Source organism: Babylonia areolata, chromosome 2 (assembly GCF_041734735.1).
Source record: "Babylonia areolata isolate BAREFJ2019XMU chromosome 2, ASM4173473v1, whole genome shotgun sequence".
Classification (NCBI taxonomy): Eukaryota; Metazoa; Mollusca; class Gastropoda; order Neogastropoda; family Buccinidae; genus Babylonia; species Babylonia areolata.
In genome coordinates this window covers 27735233-27754941 of record NC_134877.1, presented here as the reverse complement: position 1 = coordinate 27754941, position 19709 = coordinate 27735233, and the positions used below count along the sequence as shown (strand labels likewise).

The window sequence follows — 19709 nt, the reverse complement described above, 5'->3', positions numbered from 1 at the left end:
ACTGTATTGTTGTACTGTCCCGTAAAACGTTACTGTATTGTTGTACTGTCCCGTAAAACGTTACTGTATTGTTGTACGGTCTCGTAAAACGTTACTGTATTGTTGTACTGTCTCGTAAAACGTTACTGTATTGTTGTACGGTCTCGTAAAACGTTACTGTATTGTTGTACTGTCTCGTAAAACGTTACTGTATTGTTGTACGGTCTCGTAAAACGTTACTGTATTGTTGTACTGTCTCGTAAAACGTTACTGTATTGTTGTACGGTCTCGTAAAACGTTACTGTATTGTTGTACGGTCTCGTAAAACGTTACTGTATTGTTGTACTGTCTCGTAAAACGTTACTGTATTGTTGTACGGTCTCGTAAAACGTTACTGTATTGTTGTACTGTCTCGTAAAACGTTACTGTATTGTTGTACTGTCTCGTAAAACGTTACTGTATTGTTGTACGGTCTCGTAAAACGTTACTGTATTGTTGTACTGTCTCGTAAAACGTTACTGTATTGTTGTACGGTCTCGTAAAACGTTACTGTATTGTTGTACGGTCTCGTAAAACGTTACTGTATTGTTGTACGGTCTCGTAAAACGTTACTGTATTGTTGTACTGTCTCGTAAAACGTTACTGTATTGTTGTACGGTCTCGTAAAACGTTACTGTACTGTTGTACTGTCTCGTAAAACGTTACTGTACTGATGAACTGTCTCGTAAAACGTTACTGTATTGTTGTACTGCCTCGAAAAAACGTTACTGTTGTACTGTCCCGTAAAACGTTACTGTACTGTTGTACTGTCCCGTAAAACGTTACTGTACTGATGTACTGTCTCGTTAAAACGTTACTGTACTGTTGTACTGTCCCGTAAAACGTTACTGTACTGATGTACTGTCTCGTTAAAACGTTACTGTACTGTTGTACTGTCCTGTAAAACGTTACTGTACTGATGTACTGTCTCGTTAAAACGTTACTGTACTGTTGTACTGTCCCGTAAAACGTTACTCCACTGTTGTACTGTCTCGTAAAAAAAACGTTACTGATGTACTGTCTCGTAAAAACGTTTCTGATGTACTGTCTCGTAAAACGTTACTGTACTACACTATTGTTTTATCTCGTCTTGTTGCCCAGTTTTCATTGTACGTTTTATGAGGACACCCACGTGATTTGATTGATTGATTGATATGTAGACTGGCCTTGAATGACCCCCGGGGGTAAAGTTCAGCTAGTTTGACCCCCCACCCCTTGGCCCCACCCGGTTGTATTTTGACCCCGCCCCCCCCCCCCCCCCCCCCCCCCCCCCCCCCCCATCCCACCCCTCTCTCTCTCTCTCGTCGTGACGGGTATGGGGTCATTCTAAGTACATACAGAAGAACGGTTGTTGTTTTTTTGTTTTGTTTTTTACTCAGAATGGAAAGTTTTGAACTTACTTTATATATTCCAGGTGTTCAGTGGAGGGAGGGGCGGGAATAGTTGGTTTTTGTTGCAGTTTTGTTTGTTTGTTTGTTATTTGGAGGGGGGTACATCATTGAGATGGGGGGTAGTTTGAAAGGGGGATAATTTGAGACGTAGGCAGTTTAAGAAAGGGGGGTGGGGGGGGGATAGTTTAAGGGTGTCCCACCTGGCCCAGACTGCTCCGCTCCGCTCAGCTCAGCTGTGCACGGGCCTTTGCTAAACCCACCTGCCTGTCTGACTGTTTACATTCCGCTGAGCGTTAAACCGCTTTGTCCATTCACCCAGAAACATCAACACCTTCTCGCTCTTTTACACAGGACTGCCATTTCACAAAACACTTCGGGGGCCCGCTCGGTGTTTTCGCTGCATACACACAGCGATCGGTTCGGGGGTAGGTCTTGGGGGTGGGTGGTAGTGGGGTGTTTGTTTTGTGTTACGTTGTTTGTGGAGCATGTGCAGACGGGCATTCACGGGTAGCCTACCTCTTTTCTCTTCCTTCCACCTCTCAAAACACACACACACACACAGGTGGCTCGCGCCCGTGTGTATACGACATTTACACATGCTGCGCATGTATGCATGCACCCAGCTTGCATTCACACCATCCACATACACAAACACACACACAAGGGCAAGCACACACACACACACACACACGCACTCGCACGCAGGCACTCGCCACACACTGGCGCACGCACGCACACACACACACACAGACACACACACACACAGACACACACACACACGCACGCACGCACGCGCACACACACACACACACACACACACACACACACACACACACACACACACACACACACACACACATAAGCCTGGTAAGAGTGTGGATTATCACAGCAGTGAGTGTTTCCTTAAGGAATAAAAAGAGTAGAGGTTCACACATCCATGTCGAAGAAAAAAAAAATAATGAAAGGTCCATTGGTTGCACATTATAGGGCCGAGCAAGAAGAGACACGCAGCTGTTGAAGAACGGACAGTACCGCCCTGGCTGATGCCCTTTCTGATAGACTCTTCTTCTTCTTCTGCGTTCACTCGTATGCACACAAGTGGGCTTTTACGTGTATGACCGTTTTTACCCCGCCATGTAGGCAGCCATACTCCGTTTTCGGGGGTGTGCATGCTAGGTATGTTCTTGTTTCCATAACCCACCTAACGCTGACATGGATTACAGGATCTTTAACGTGCGTATTTGATCTTCTGCTTGCATATACACACGAAGGGAGTTCAGGCACTAGCAGGTCTGCACATATGTTGACCTGGGAGATCGTAAAAATCTCTACCCTTTACCCACCAGGCGCCGTCACCGTGATTCGAACCCGGGGCCCTCAGATTGACAGTCCAACGCTTTAACCACTCGGCTATTGCGCCCGTCTTTCTGATAGATGCCCTTTGTTGCTGAACAGCACAATATATGTCTCTCACATTCTCGCTACAGTATGTTCACCCATTATTACATAACCTTTTGCTTTCCGTTTCAATCCTAAGTAATTATTTTAGACTCATACATGAAAAAACAACAAAAAACAACAACAACAACGATCGCAACTGACACCAACACTGGGTCGTCATACAAGTTTTCACACTGTCGAGTTTCACGACTACAGACTTGTGTGTACTAAATAACAATAATAATGATAATAATAATAGTAATAATAATGATGATATTTATATAGCGCTGAATCTCGTGCAGAGACAAATCAAAGCGCTTTCGCACCTGTCAATCACACTCATGCGTAACTTTAAAACTGAAGAAACTGAGGACAAGGAAGAGGCAGGGAAGGGAGGCTGTTTTGGGAAGAGGTGGGTTTTTAAGGCCAGACTTGAAAGAGCTGAGTGCGGAGACCTGACGAAGCGAAAGAGGAAGTTGATTCCAATCGCAAGGTCCAGAGACAGAGAATGAACGGCGGCCAACAGTGGAGTGTTTGAATCTGGGTATGCGTAAACAGCGTGGATCCGAAGCCGATCGTAGAGAGCGAGATGGGGTGTAGAGGTGAAGGCAGCCACAGACATAGGAATATTCCTATAGTGAATATAATAACAGTTTACCAGCCGTCTCACGAATAATAATAAAAGGACAATTGATACGTCCAATCTAATGTTACAAAATCTCTGGGCGCTTACAATAAAAATGCAATGACGCGTGCATGCTAAAAACACACAAACCCACCCGCACGCACATATCATCCCGTTCCAACTCCATCCCACAAACCCACACCCACTCCCCACAAGATGTAGACACACACGCGCGCACGTGCACGCACATCCCGAATGAATTTCATGTGCATGTTTAAGCACATTATAAGCTGTAAACATGTAGCTGCTTCTTGATTCGTATTTGATATATATTTTGAAGTTCCGATTAAAGAACCGTTTTCAAAAAACAGACGAGGAAGCGACACGTTTCGATCCTGGGGTCTTTTACAGGCAAAACAAATCAAAACGAAAGCAGCAACAGACGGGCGCATTAGCCGAGTGGTTAAAGCGTTGGACTGTCAATCTGAGGGTCCCGGGTTCGAATCACGGTGACGGTGCCTGGTGGGTGAAGGGTGGAGATTTTTACGATCTCCCAGGTCAACATATGTGCAGACCTGCTAGTGCCTGAATCCCCTTCGCAGAAGATCAAATACGCACGTTAAAGATCCTGTAATCCATGTCAGCGTTCGGTGGGTTATGGAAACAAGAACATACCCAGCATGCACACCCCCGAAAACGGAGTATGGCTGCCTACATGGCGGGGTAAAAACGGTCATACACGTAAAAGCCCACTCGCGTATATACGAGTGAACGTGGGAGTTGCAGCCCACGAACGCAGAAGAAGAAAAAAAAGAAGAAAGCAGCAACAAGTAGGAACTGAGCATCAGAAGTTACAGGCTGAAAACCTGATCATAAATACTCCGGTAAGGTTTACCAGTTGTAGGCTGAAGTCCAGCTCCAGCTGTTCCTTGGGTTGTGTGCTCGCCAGAGGCATGAGGTCCACCACACAGCCGAGTCTCACGTGCTGAAGTCGGGATGAAGGCACTGTCAGGTTCACCTGGATTGTGCAGGGCAGAAGGTACAGGGCAGACACCTGACAGACTGTGCTGTGTGTGTGTGTGTTTTAGGGACGGCTGCCGGTCAAATGGATGGGTCCCGAGGCCTTGTTCGACAGAAAGTACACCTCCAAGAGCGACGTGTGAGTGTCTGCACTGTCTCTCTGTCTGTCTGTCTTTCGGCTCCGCTTTTCTCTGCTTATGGCCAGTTCTGTGTGTCAGCTTTGTCTCCATTTCGGCAGAATGTGGAAAACTGTGTTGACGGATTGGTTTCAGTGTCTGGTTCATTTCGCTTTGTCCTGTTATGTTTGGGTAGGTCAGGACATTCGTCACTTTGTGGGGGTCAGGATAGTGTGTGTTGCGGGGTGTTGCTCTGGGTGTGTGTGTTGCAGGTGGTGTTACAGGGTGTTGCTGTGGGTGTGTGTGTTGCAGGTGGTGTTGCTGTGGGTGTGTGTGTGTTGTAGGTGGTGTTACAGGGTGTTGCTGTGGGTGTGGGTGTTGTAGGTGGTGTTACAGGGTGTTGCTGTGGGTGTGGGTGTTGCATGTGGTGTTACGTTGCTGTGGGTGTTGTAGGTGGTGTTACGTTGCTGTGGGTGGATGTTGCAGGTGGTGTTACGTTGCTGTGTGGGTGTTGTAGGTGGTGTTACGTTGCTGTGGGTGTGTGTGTTGTAGGTGGTGTTACGTTGCTGTGGGTGTGTGTGTTGCAGGTGGTGTTACGTTGCTGTGGGTGTGTGTGTTGTAGGTGGTGTTACGTTTCTGTGGGTGTGGGTGTTGTGGGTGGTGTTACGTTGCTGTGGGTGTGTGTGTTGTAGGTGGTGTTACGTTGCTGTGGGTGTGGGTGTTGTAGGTGGTGTTACGTTGCTGTGTGGGTGTTGTAGGTGGTGTTACGTTGCTGTGGGTGGGTGTTGTAGGTGGTGTTACGTTGCTGTGGGCGTTGTGGGTGGTGTTACGTTGCTGTGGGTGTGAACCGGGGTGTTTGTTGTTGCAGGTGGTCCTACGGCGTGTTGCTGTGGGAGATCTTCACCCTGGGCGGGAACCCCTACCCCTCAGTGCCTGTGGAGGACCTCTTCAACCTGCTGAGGAACGGGCACCGCATGAAGAAGCCGCCCTACGCCTCCAGCGAGATGTGAGCACAGTCATTACTGTTGTACTTGGAACAGCGATCAGTGTGCTTAGCGTTCAGCATTGTCCCAAGTCCAGACTTAGCGGAGGCTTAGGAACGTTTTAACGTGAAGCAAACTCAGTGCTGCGTATCACCCCCCCCCCCCCCCCCCCCCCCCCCCCCCTCCCCCCCGTTCAGCCACGCTGTGGTCTGACTCTGATTGTTACTGGTCTTGTCTTGGTTGGATTTGGTTGCGTCGTTTGAGGAAGGGGGGGTGGGGGTTGGGGGGGGGGGGAGTCCTGAGCGTCTGTTTTTCTGGGTGGGGGTTTTCCGAGGGAGTGCCCTGGCTGTCAGTAAAGTTCCAGGGGAGGAGGGAGGGAGGGGGAGGGAGAAGTCCTGGCTTACGTTGGGGGTAAGGATTTAGAGTGGAGTGTTGGGTGGAGGAGGAGGGGGGCGGGGGGGTAGGGGGGCGGAAGTCCCCGAGTCTCACGCCTGGGTGACTGGAACAAAATGACATGTGATCGTTGTGTACACATGTAGAGGCAGCCTGGTTTTGACACCATCCTCCACAGGTGCCGATGATTGACTGTGTCGATAGAAGAAGATAGTTAAAAAAAAGAAAAAGACAAAAAAATGATTGATTTATTCTTGATTCATGGTGTGTGTGTGGTGTGGCGTGTGTGTGTGGCGTGTGTGTGTGTGTGTGTGTGCCCACAGGTACGGCATCATGCACTCATGCTGGCAGGAGGACCCCAACAGACGGCCCTGCTTCTCCAGCCTGGTGCAACAGCTGGACAGGATGCTGACCTCGTCCCTCAAAGAGGAGGTGAGGCTGAGGGACATGATGATGATGATGGTGGTGGTGATGATGATGGTGGTGGTGGTGGTGGTGATGGTGATGATGATGGTGGTGATGGTGATGGTGGTGGTGGTGATGGTGAAGACGATGGTGATGATGATGGTGGTGGTGATGATGATGGTGGTGATGATGGTGATGGTGAAGACGATGGTGATGATGATGGTGGTGGTGATGATGGTGGTGGTGATGGTGATGATGATGGTGGTGATGGTCATGGTGGTGGGATGGTGGTGATGATGGTGGTGGTGATGATGATGATGGTGGTGGTGATGGTGGTGGTTATGGTGAAGACGATGATGGTGATGATGATGGTGGTGGTGGTGATGATGGTGGTGGTGGTGGTGATGGTGATGGTGAAGACGATGATGATGATGATAGTGGTGATGATGATGGTGGTGATGATGGTGAAGATGATGGTGAAGATGATGGTGGTGATGATGATGGTGGTGGTGATGATGGTGGTTGTGGTGATGGTGATAATGATGATGGTGGTGGTGATGATGGTGGTGATGATGATGGTGATGATAAGGATAAGAATGATGATAATAATGATGATGGTAAGAATGACGATGATGATAGTAATGATAAGAATGATGGTGATAATGATGATAATAATAGTAATGATAAGTATAAAAATGATGGTGACAGTGATAATAATAGTAAGAATAAGAATGATGATAATATGAATAAGAATGATGATGATACCAATGATAATAATATTAATAATGATGATGATACAATATAATAATAGTAACAAAAATCATCATCATGAAATGCTTGTTGTTTATTGTGATGACGGTGATGATGATAATGATGACGACGATAATGATATGATGATGGTAATGCCTATAACGATGATGATGATGATAATAATATGGATGCTTATTATAATGATAATAATGACAACGACGACTACTACTACCAGTACCATTATGAGAAGAAGAAGAATCATGATAACAACAGTGACAATCATAACAGTAGCAATACATGTATTAGCGCTAGGCATGCGTGTGAATGACTGGTGTGAGTGACTGGTGTGAGTGTGCTTTGTCTCTGGACATGAGTCAGTGCTGCATAAACATGATGATGATGACGATGACGATGATGATGATGATGACGAAGATGATGGTAATGATGATGATGACAGTGATGATGATGATGGTAATGATGATGATGATGACGATGGTAATGATGATGATGACGATGATGACAGTGATGATGATGGTAATGATGACAATGATGGTGATGATGGTAATGATGATGATGACAGTGATGATGATGGTAATGACAATGACGATGATGATGGCAATGATGATGATGACATTGACGATGATGATGGTAATGATGGTAATGATTATGATGACGATGATAATGACAATGATGATGACGATGACAATGATGATAATGATGATGATGATGACGATAACAATGATGGTAATGATGATGATGACAATGATGATGATGACGATGACAGGCCTACCTGGACCTTGAGCCCATGGACTGTGGGGTGGTGGCGGTCAGCACCTCGGACTCTCAGTACTCCTCCATGAGCCACGCCAGCACCAGCAGCGGAGACAACTCCGCCATCGCCTGACTGCTCTCCACCCCCTCCACCCCCCACCCCCCACCCATGTCAACGCTCCCCCTCCCTGCCCCTTCGCCATCTGTGAGTGGAGAGAGACAGACAGAGAGAGAGAAGGCTGTGGGGTGTCGGTCATCTGAGGGCTGTCTCACACAGTGAGGTCATCTGAGGGCTGTCTCACAGTGAGGTCATCTGAGGGCTGTCTCACACGTCATCTGAGGGCTGTCTCACACACAGTGAGGTCACCTAAGGGCTGTCTCACAGTGAGGTCACCTAAGGGCTGTCTCACACAGTGAGGTCACCTAAGGGCTGTCTCACAGTAGGAGAGGAAAGGAGGGAAAGAGACAGGGCTGGTGCTGTTGTGTTCACAGTGTTTGTTCACTTGGAAGGAGTGGGGGGGGCGGTGTGCATACGGTGATGGACCAAGGCGATGTGATGCGATGCTGAGAAATGTTGTTACCGTTGCCTGCCTGCCCACCACAGTGAACTTCACCGTGTTGGACTGTGTCATCGTGCTGCCTGTACCCACAAGACCTTAGTGCAAAGTGAACCTAGCTGTGGGAACCCATTTCACCGTGTTGGACTGTGACAGCATGCTGCCTGTACCCACAAGACTTTAGTGCAAAGTGAACCTAGCTGTGGGAACCCATTACACCGTGTTGGACTGTGACAGCATGCTGCCTGTACCCACAAGACCTTAGTGCAAAGCGAACCTAGCTGTGGGAACCCATTTCACCGTGTTGGACTGTGACATCGTGCCTCCTGTACCCACAAGACCTCAGTGCAAAGTGAACTTAGCTGTGGGAAGTCATTACACCGTGTTGGACTGTGACAGCGTGCTGCCTGTACCCACAAGACTTTAGTGCAAAGTGAACCTAGCTGTGGGAACCCATTACACCGTGTTGGACTGTGACATCGTGCTGCCTGTAACCACAAGACTTTAGTGCAAAGTGAACCTAGCTGTGAGAACCCATTACACCGTGTTGGACTGTGACATCGTGCTGTCTGTACCCACAACCCAGCTACCAAACCCACCAACCACCCTACCCAGACAACAAAAGACAGTAACATGGATATCACAGCGTCAGTTTGAGGAATCGTGTCGGCGGCGGTGGAGGTCTGTTCATGTCGACGAAAAACTACACGAAGTCTTCTGCTGCTGTGTTTTTTGTTAGTTTTTTTTCTTTCTTTTTTTTACGATGAAATTATTACAACTTCTGTCCGATGGGAGAGTGGGTGAAGGGGGAGAGCTGAGGAATAGGTGGAGGGGAATGTGATGTAAATAGCAGTGTAAAACTGCAACCGTTAATCCGTGTTAAAAAAAAAAGCAAACAAACAAACTATACAGATCTGCTGGTGTCACAAGAGTTTATATTTTTGTTGTTGTTCTGTCCTAACCGTGATTCTTTGATATATATATATATAGTGATGTTTTGTTGTGGTAACCATGAGTAAATCATATAGTTTTTGTTGTTGCTCATTAATTTTGTGGCTGATGGGAGAAGCAGTGACGGGACAGGCGACTGACTTTAAAACTCACCTGACTGTGGAATGCTGCTGCTGACGATGATGATGATGATGATGTTTTGAATACAAGAGAAAACCGTTTCATTTTTGGAGCATATAATCGTCAGTATAATTATATTTTTTGTTTCTGGAAAGCTTGTTTTAAAACACGAAAGTTTTCTTTTATATGAATAATGAGCTGAACTGGCTGTTTGTGAAAACTGTTTTGGACACGAGGGTCAGTGTGGTGGAGAGGGTCACTGCACTGACTGACCCTTCTCGCGGAAATGAGACACGGAGTACCGTGGAGTGTGGGTGTCTCAGTGACTGTGGTGTGGGAGGGGAGGAGGTTGGGGGGGTGTGGGGGGTCAGCGTGATGTGACCTGTCCAGGGGAGGGGGTGTGGGTGTGAGGGGGACGTACAGAAGACAGACTGAACCTTTCTGACACACACAGGATCAAGAGCTGTCGTGATGAACGTCCACCAGAGCCAGAACCTCAACACTGAAAGGAACGTTTCGCAGAGAATGAGAGACGGGAGAGACAGGATCTGGTGCTGTTGTTAACACAACACTTGCTGGTCAGGCATCTGCTTGGCAGATGTGGTGTAGCGTATATGGTTTTGTCCGAACGCAGTGACGCCTCCTTGAGCTACTGAAACTGAAACTGTTGGAGGAGCCACGCAGAACCTTGACCAACAACAGCTGTTCTTCAAGGGGGGCAGCTTGCGTCAATAAGACTGGATGATTTGCCGGCAGTGATTGATGTGACCCCCCCCCCCTTTACCTCCTCCCCTCTCCCCCTCCCTGACTCCACCTCGTGCTGCATCGTGTGGGTGGTGACGACGATGTGGCCTACCTACTTCACTTCACCGTCATGGCCAGGAAAATAACAAAACAAAGAAGAAAAAAAAAAACCCAGACCGTTGTACAGTTGTGCATGTTGCTTTGTTGTCCTACCTGCTGTGTTCCGCCATCAACATGAACCACTAGAGCTGTGTGCTCCGCGAGCACCGTGCTGCACGGTGTTGTCACAAAGACACGAAACGAAGGGCAAGAAACGCTGTAGAAATGTGTGGTGTTGAGGGAAGTGAAGTGTGTTCATCACGTCACGGCACCGTGCAGGCTGCCCTCGCTGTCTCGTGCCTTTCACACCGTTTTTTTTTTTTTTTTTTTTCTGAAGGATGGATCTCTGGGCTTGTCTCCGCACAGACACACACACACACACACACACACACACACACACACGTGGTTTTGCCTTAAAATGCCAAACACCAACTGTAGCTGTGAATATTTTTTTAAATATATATTTTAACCATTTGTTTTTCGGGGGTTGGGGGTGGAACGTCGACATTTTATGTTGGTTTTATTGTTGTCTGGATCGATATTGGAATTACTTTATTTTACTACATTTATGACTCCTTTTTTATATAAATATTTTAACACATTTTGGGAGTGGAATATCGTATTTTAATACAGTTTTTATTGTCTGGATCAGAAGCAGAATAACTTAATTATCTCTTTAATTTCTCTCATCTGAGGTAATAAAGTGATTCTGATTCTGATTCATATTTTTCTGCCTTTGACTCCTAAACAGTGACGTTTATTGTACAAGTGCCTTTGTCTTGGTTTGACCACGCACATGGAAGGCACACGGCCTGGGTTTCATATGTAGACACTTTCTTAGCTTTACAGTACGTTCTTGTCAACTACCAGCAGTTTGTTTCGACAGGGCAGAGGAAATAGCCACCCAGGTTTTGCGTTTTTGTCGCTTTTGATCCATTTGAATACGTAGTGATGGAAGTGCTGATTTGTCGCTTTTGATCCTTTTGAACATGTAGTGATGGAAGTGCTGTTTTTGTTGGACTTAGATATTTCTGCTGAATGGGGTCCTTTCTCTTCACAGCTGTAAGTGTTGACAGTGAGACCTGGGTGCAGAGTGGCGCTACAGATGGTTGGTGGGGTGGATTACCACGGACACTGACCGCGTCACACTCTGCGGAAGTGGGGGGGGGGGGGGAGGAGTCTTTACAGTACACCACAGAGTCCGGGCTCGCGCTGGCAGAGTGGGTCAGGTGATGGACTTCCCATCCAGTGCTCAGCAGTGGTCAGGGTTCGAGCCCCCCATTTCGGCCTGGTGTTGTGTCCTGGGGAAAGGCGCTGTGCTCCCAGCTTCCTCACTCCACCCGACTGTGAATGGCTAGGTGACTTTCGGCCTGTTGGGGAAGTCGGTAGGTTCACAGGGCGGAAGGAGAGGGTGGGGCCCGGCCATCGTATGTCACGCCCTGCACACGTGGACAGTGACGTCACCGCCCCTATGGCCCTTAACTCACTCAGTACGGCCAGTCCTCTCTTCTCCTCTACACAGACCCCTCGGATGTCCAGTGGGTGTCTGAATGACCCAACCTTTAGCTTCCGTCGTCAGAATTGTGGTATTCTTTGTCAATATTCACCTCTTCAATATAAGAGCCTTCCGCTTGCAATATTTTGATGATGGTAATTGGGGTGAAACGCTGTTAACGTCGTCTCTTTCGCCGTTCGTATGGAGAGAGTTAAAGGCTGCGGGACTGTTGAACCTCAGCTGGAGGCAGTGCGTTCAGTTCTACAAGGCCGTGGAGAAACCAGCAGGAGGGGTGGCGTAGAGCGGCCGAGTCAGTGTGGGTCTCACGTTTGTTCCCTTTGTCGAGATGCAGTCAGCCATGTCTTGTGTGATGACTTCCTAGAGGACAGAACTCCCCCAGCTGTGAGCAGGAGCTGTCAGTGGTGGTGAGACCTGGCGTTTCAGTGACCCCTGTCTTCTTCTTCTTCTTCTTCTTCTGCGTTCACTCGTATGCACACGAGCGGGCTTTTACGTGTATGACAGTTTTTACCCCGCCATGTAGGCAGCCATACTCCGTTTTCGGGGGTGTGCATGCTGGGTATGTTCTTGTTTCCATAACCCATCGAACGCTGACATGGATTACAGGATCTTTAACGTGCGTATTTGATCTTCTGCTTGCATATACACACGAAGGGGGTTCAGGCACTAGCAGGTCTGCACATATGTTGACCTGGGAGATCGTAAAAAATCTCCACCCTTTACCCACCAGGCGCCGTCACCGTGATTCGAACCCGGGACCCTCAGATTGACAGTCCAACGCTTTAACCACTCGGCTATTGCGCCCGTCAGTGACCCCTGTCAGCACGGGACACTCCTTGCGAAACTGAAATCAAAATGTCTCAGACGTATGCAGCCGTAGAGGTTTTCTGTCAAGGATGCTGCCTTGTCGTTGGACGCAAGAGGCAGTCGCTGCGATCCACACTGAACAGTCAGTCCTCTGCCAGTTTGCTGGTGTGCCCCTCCCCGACAAGTCGCGGTATGATTTGTTTGCAACCAGTTTTCTTTCGCTGGTGCATATTTCAACTTCTCTCTTCTTGCTTCTGTTTGGATGACAGTCTCCTAATGTTTGAGTTTGAACGTTAAAAACAAAACAAAAAAACGGTTTAGTTTGTAAGCTGTAAGTCAGTGGCTCTAGATTTAGCAATGGTAGAACTTTTTAGCTGAAGATATGGAGCAAACGGTTACACACACACACACACACACACACATATATATATATATATATATATATATATATATATATATATATATATATATATATATATATATATATATATATATTATATGTACCTTCCCCACTGCCTAGTGGACAAAAGATCAACCGATTGCTTTACGCCCCCAACCTTATTTTTCTGTAGTTCGCCGAGGTCTTTTTTAAACAGTAATTTCTGTCAGACAAATTCAGGAGGTTATTCAAAACGATATATTTTATTTTATTTTATTTTGTGATAACGGTTTGTCACGTGCGTTTGTTTTTTTGTTTTTTTATTCTCTTTGTGTTTTTGATGACATATGTTCACCAGTAAGACTTCAGGTTGTTACTAAGAGTTTTTGGTGGTTGTTTTTTTTTTTGTATGTGTTTGACATGGACATATGTCATCTGACCTGCATTTGTATTTTTTATGGAATAATATGCATCGGTTTTTGGTGTGTGTTTTTTTTTGTTTTGTTTTTAGTCACTCACTGCCAGTTGTGCTGATAGTTTTATGATAATTTTGATGTTGCCTATGTTTACAAAGAGCGGGGGTATTACACACAGGTATTTTATGTTTGGTTTATTAGACCACCTTCCCCCGCCCTCCCCCCCCCTCCCCCATCCCTCTGAGTCTCTCTCTCTCTCTCCTTTTAAGTTTTCAACCCTTATATCTGTGAGAGTGTAGAAAACAGTCTCAAGTGCAAAGCCCATGTAATAATGTCGCAGCATTTTGCGTTAACGGTTTTCAGTTTTAAAACGATTGATTTGGTCTCCACCTGTGAAACAGTTGGAGCGTGTGTTGAATATCGTTTTTAATTTTCGCTTTTTGACACCACGCAGACGAAGAATCACTGAAGCGACAGGCAGCCGGTATGACTTTCAGGACAAGTGAAGTCAGTGCTCGTGATTCACGATGTCAGGATTTACACTGAGCCGGTCAACACATACGTAACAGGGCACATATGTTGTTGTTTTTGTCTTGTATACACACAGGTGTGTGCATGTGTGTGTGTGTGTGTTTGTGTGTAGAGGGGTGTAAACTGTTTTAATGAAGATAATTTTATAACTTTTTTCAGTGATCGAACTTGCATACTTTGTGAGGGCGTGTTTACGTGTATGTGTGTGTGTGCGCGCGCGCGTGCGAGCGCGTACGGGCGTATGATAGTGTGTGTGTGATTTTATTATTTTCCTCCCAATCATACCCAGAGAAAACTGTGCTTTTAAAACCACAGAGCGTTCTTCCATTGCAGAGAACGGGGCTATTTTAAAATCACATAACGGGCGCTGTTTCACATGCAGACACATTTGCACACAGATACATGCGAATACGTTCGCAACACAGATTCTCGAGGATACATACACACTTAGATACACGCAGATACATACACACGTAGGCACTCGAGGATACATATACACCTAGATACACGCGGATATGTACACACTTAGATACACGCGGATACATACACACCTAGATACACGCGGATACGTACACACGTAGATACACGCGGATACATACACACCTAGATACACGCGCATACATACACTCCTAGATACACGCCGATACATACACACCCAATGCGTTACCACATCCACTAATGGTGATATCGTTTCATACATGCACAAAGATTGCCGGTAAGATAGGTACAAAAATTTAGAATGCTAAAATTGGACTTTACCACACCTAGATACACGCGGATACATGTATACCCAGAAAAAAACGCCGATAATTATACACACACCCAGGTACATGCGGACGTATACACATGCAGATATATATATATATATATATATATATATATATATATATATATATATATATATATAATAGAGAGATTGTACGCGCGAGCGCTTCCTCACACTCTCACGTGCACACAAACTACGCACGTCACAAACCACGCCATTTCCTGCCAGTTGACCGTGGTTTTCTTTCATTGTTGGATTTTAGGTGTTTTTTGTTTTTGTTTTTGTTTTTTAATTTAATTGAATTTTTATAAATATTTTGGATACATACTGTGAAAGTTTGTAAACTGTGTTGCCTTTCGGTGAAAGCCCTTGACGTTGTCTCAGCTGAGAGCTAAGCATGCAAAGATTGTGTCTGTCTGTGCCCTCTTCCAAGGCGTTTCCTTTGATCACGATGAAATCCTGGTGAGTGAGTGTCTTCCGACGTTCACTCAGTGTCGGTCACTGCCGGTTTCCCGTTTGGGGGGCGGAGGGGGGGGGGCAAAGGGGGGAGAGGGGGGGGGGGGGATTGGTTCGTGATCAGGGGGAGGGGGTGTCAGCGGTGTTGTGTGCTGTTTACTGCGCGTGCACGTACATGTATGCACGTGTTCGTTGCAAATCGCTGAGTAAGTATTGTGCTGACCTTGTGTGCTTGTTTCCATCACTGCCAACCGTTACGCTGATTATTATTATTATTATTATTATTATTATCGTCTTTCCTTTTCATCTAGAAATTCGTGTAAGTACAGCTGTTTTGTTGGGTTTGTCTTACTTTATCGTGACCGTAAGATTATTGTTGGTTTGATCGTCATGTGTGTTGCACACAGCACCGCCCGCCACACACACACACACACACACACACACACACACACACACACACGCGCGCGCGCGCGCGCGCACGCGCACACACGCACACGCCCCCTCGCATGCACAGGCATTCACAAACACTGATACCCTTCTATGTCAGCAGATATTGCTTACCAATATCGTTGTCCCCGTTACACACCGTATCAATAATAGTAATAAACCCGTAAATGAAATACATAAACACATGACAAAGAAAACCGCGGACTTTAACGTGGCTAGGCCTTCACACAACGCATAGGCACTTGAATGTAGGTTCGCCACTGCCGCAGTGAATACATTTTGCACCATCTTCTGGCAATACCTCCACACAATGAAAGACAGTGCAATAGTTTAGTAGCCATTCACAGAAACAAAGGCGCCTGACTGATGTTTTTATCACCATCATCATCACATTACTTTGAAAATCATGATACCGCCGTTGCACACACCATCGAGAGCACAGATACTGATAACCACAGCAGACACCTATGAGCAAGGCACGGGGCTTGGTGTTTGAGCGGAAACGCTGGGAACGTGACACAAGGCACAGAGCCGATCTGACGGCATGGACACAGATGTCTGCTGGGGTCGTTAGTGTCGACACTTGACCACAAGTCATCATTCATGCAAATTCACGCACCATGCCTCTCACGTAAAGTTGGAACAAATCTAGTCCTTGATTGGTTCGTTGGTCACAGTTTGTGGCATTTAAGGCCTGCTGATGGGTGTTGTCAGCTTCTTGTGTTCAAAAAGAGACAGTGGCCACTGTTACACCAATCACCTTATTCGAGAAAGGCTTCAATGGTGGGTTTTTTTATGTTGTTGTGTTTTAACTTGTTCTTTTTTTAACATGTGCATTTTGCAACGGCATCCAGAGGTTGTTTTGATTTTGTTTCAGTGTTTCATTTTAAACTGAAGTGGTTTCTAAACCTTTTTTTTTTCCTTGTTTTTGGTTTTATGCCAGTTCATTTCTTATTGTCACTTTTACATATGTACTTTGTGTTTGTCTGTGTGCAAAAAAAAGTAATAAGTACTTAATGGCAGATGAAACAAGGTTGAGCAAATTTGTGTTATGTATATTTTGGTTGAATTTGTGATGAATAATAATGATTACTATTAATTAATTAACTGCTGGGGACAGATTTGCAACCCGGAAGGTTTTGATTTTTGTGCGTGTCTTGATTACGGGTAGGAGCTAGGACGTTGCTGGCCCCTCCCCCCTCCCCCCTTCCCTCCCCCGTCTTTATCCCGTCCCCCCACCCCCTCCTTCACCCACCCCTTCCTTCACCCTGCCCCACTGTCTGCTGTGCACCCACACTCATCCAGTTACCCTCATTTTTTTTTTAAATGACCTCACACACACACACACACACACACACACACACACACACACACACACACACACACACACACACACGCACACACACACACAGTGACATAGATATACAAAGCAAATAAATAGAAAGCAAGAGTTCATGTTTGCGTGTACAGGTTTCAGGGTAAACACACAAAGCAATGAAAACAAAACAAAACGGTTTTAAACAAAAAATGGCCCAGAACAAAAAACAACAAGACAACTTTGCCATCCATGCCGATGTAATCAGACTTCCTCCTGCACCCCGCCGTGGCCGAGTCGGTCAGGAGGTCAGACTTGTGATCCAGCATGGCCCAGTGGTCGGGGTGGAGGGTGTGTTTGATGCTGTTGTCCCTGGAAACGGCGCTACACCCCGTTTGTCCTTGCACTCCACCCCCAGGCGTGAAGGGGTGCCTGTTACCGGTTGGGTAAGGTTGATTGAAGCGGCGGAAGGAGAGACATTGGCCCCCGCCTTTCCAACACGCCGAGCTCTGGACACAGTGGGTGCGGGTTCGCTGCTTCGGTGGCAGTGAAAGGGACGTTTAAACTTTTTTTTTGAGTTTGGAGCTGTTTTGCCACACACCATGAACCTGTTTTGCTGCACACCATGAACCTGTTTTACTGCACACCATGAACCTGTTTTGCCACACACCATGAACCTGTTTTGCCACACACCATGAACCTGTTTTGCCACACACACACCATGAACCTGTTTTTCCACACACCATGAACCTGTTTTGCCACACACCATGAACCAGCCACATCATTGAAAGAGGCAGCAAAGATTGTGAACATTGATAATGGTGATGGTGGTGATGATGATGATGATGATGATAACACACCCATCACATTCACTCCTTTACTTCCCAACGTCCCCCCCACCCCCCCACATCCTCCCCCCATCCATACACAGCCCTCCACCCCCACCCTCGCTTCACCACCTCGATGCCCAGTCCTTGACCCACCTCCACCACCACCACCTTCACCACCTCCACCACCACCACCTCCACCACCACCTCCACCTCCCCTGCCACTGCTACCCACCACTTCCCCAAAACGAATCACTCCCCCACCCCCCACCCCCTGTCCCCTACCCCCGCCCTCTGAAGATTGACTGTCGGTGTGAGTGTAGAGAGAGTGCTTGGTTTGGTAAAGTTGCCATGTGATGAATTGTGATGAATTAGGGAGGGATGGAGGGAGGGTTGGGTTTGAGTTCTTCGGCAGATCCCAGGTCCTTGGAGAAGAAAGATGGGTAACTGCCTTTTTTTTTTTCTTTTTTCTTTTTTAATTTTCACGGAGGTATGCAAAACTGTTCTCAGTTGGTGTTGTAGGCGTTGTTGTTTTGTTTTTTTTGCTTTTTCTGTTGTTCGATTTTTTTTTTTTTTTTTTTTTTTTTTTTTACTACACTGCTTGTTTTTGGTATTGTGATTTTCTGTGTTGTGCGTGTTCGTCGTGGCGCGGCCAGTGCTTATTTGCTCTCAAAAGTAAATTCCCTGTCTCCCCTCGCCCCCCCCCCCACCCCACCCCCCTCCACCATCCCCCTTATCCATTTTGCCCCCTCCGACCCCACCCCACCCCACCCCAATCCGCTCCCCCGCCTCCTCTCCCCCGCCCCCCACCCACCCCCCTACTCCCCCACCTTCCCTGTCCTGCTCTGATGCTCGTTGTCAGTGTCAGCCTTTGTGTCAAGGTGTACACGTTGGTCAGTTAGAGGTAATAAATGACTTAGGACACATGACTTCGTCCTGACTCCCCTGTGGCTTTGATGTGTGTGTGTGGTGTGTGTTGTGTGTGTGTGTGGCGTGTGTGTGTGTGTGTGTGTGTGTGGTGTATGTGTGTGTGTGTGGCGTATGTGTGTGTGTGTGTGTGGTGTATGTGTGTGTGTGTGGCGTGTGTGTGTGTGTGTGTGTGGTGTGTGTTGTGTGTGTGGCGTATGTGTGTGTGTGTGTGGCGTATATGTGTGTGTGTGTGTGTGGTGTGTGTGTGTGTGTGTGGTGTATGTGTGTGTGTGTGGCGTATGTGTGTGTGTGTGTGTGGTGTATGTGTGTGTGTCTGTGTGTGTGGTGTATGTGTGTGGTGTGTGTGTGTGGTGTATGTGTGTGTGTCTATGTGTGTGGTGTGTGTGTGTCTGATGATGATGATGATATGTATTTCTCTACTTCCCGTTGTTAATTTCTCTGTCTGCTGGTCTTGTTTCCGTTTTCCGCATCTCTCTATCTCTGTCTGTGTCTCTATCTCTGTCTGTGCCTCTCTATCTCTGTCTGTGTCTCTCTATCTCTGTCTGTGTCAATACATGTCTCCGTCTGTCTGTCTCTCTTTATCTGTGTGTGTGTGTGTGTGTGTTTCAGTCACTGACACTGTCTCTGACTGCCTCATTGTGTGTCTGTCTGTTTCTCTATCTCTGTCTCTGTCTTTCTCTCTGTCTCTGTCTCTGTCTGTATCTCTCTGTCTCTCTGTCTCTCTGTCTCTCTCTCTCTCTCTCTCTCTCTCTCTCTCTCTGTCTGAGCTCCCAGCAAGAAAGACGCATTTCAAATCAATGTCGTGAAATCAGCCTGAATCTGGCAAAGTGATTACAAATGATCACGTTGTTATCACTACCACTCTTCACGAAAGTAATTGCCGCAGCCTTTGTGGCTGTACCAGTGTTGACCCAACCTTTGTGGCTGTACCAGTGTTGA

The 19709-nt window shown here is 46.8% G+C and overlaps 1 protein-coding gene across 2 annotated transcripts in view; it reads left to right on the top strand.

The window, feature by feature from the left end:
- The window catches only part of LOC143299983 (fibroblast growth factor receptor 2-like), a 130197-nt gene extending 111819 nt beyond the window's left edge, over positions 1-18378 (top strand). For both annotated transcript variants that reach the window (XM_076613549.1, XM_076613542.1), the window contains 4 exons: positions 4563-4633; positions 5479-5616; positions 6310-6418; positions 7926-18378. In XM_076613549.1, the coding sequence (XP_076469664.1) occupies positions 4563-4633; positions 5479-5616; positions 6310-6418; positions 7926-8045 (438 nt within the window). In that variant the 3' untranslated portion in view covers positions 8046-18378. The remainder of the gene's footprint in view (positions 1-4562; positions 4634-5478; positions 5617-6309; positions 6419-7925) is intronic.
- The last annotated feature ends 1331 nt before the right edge of the window (positions 18379-19709 follow it).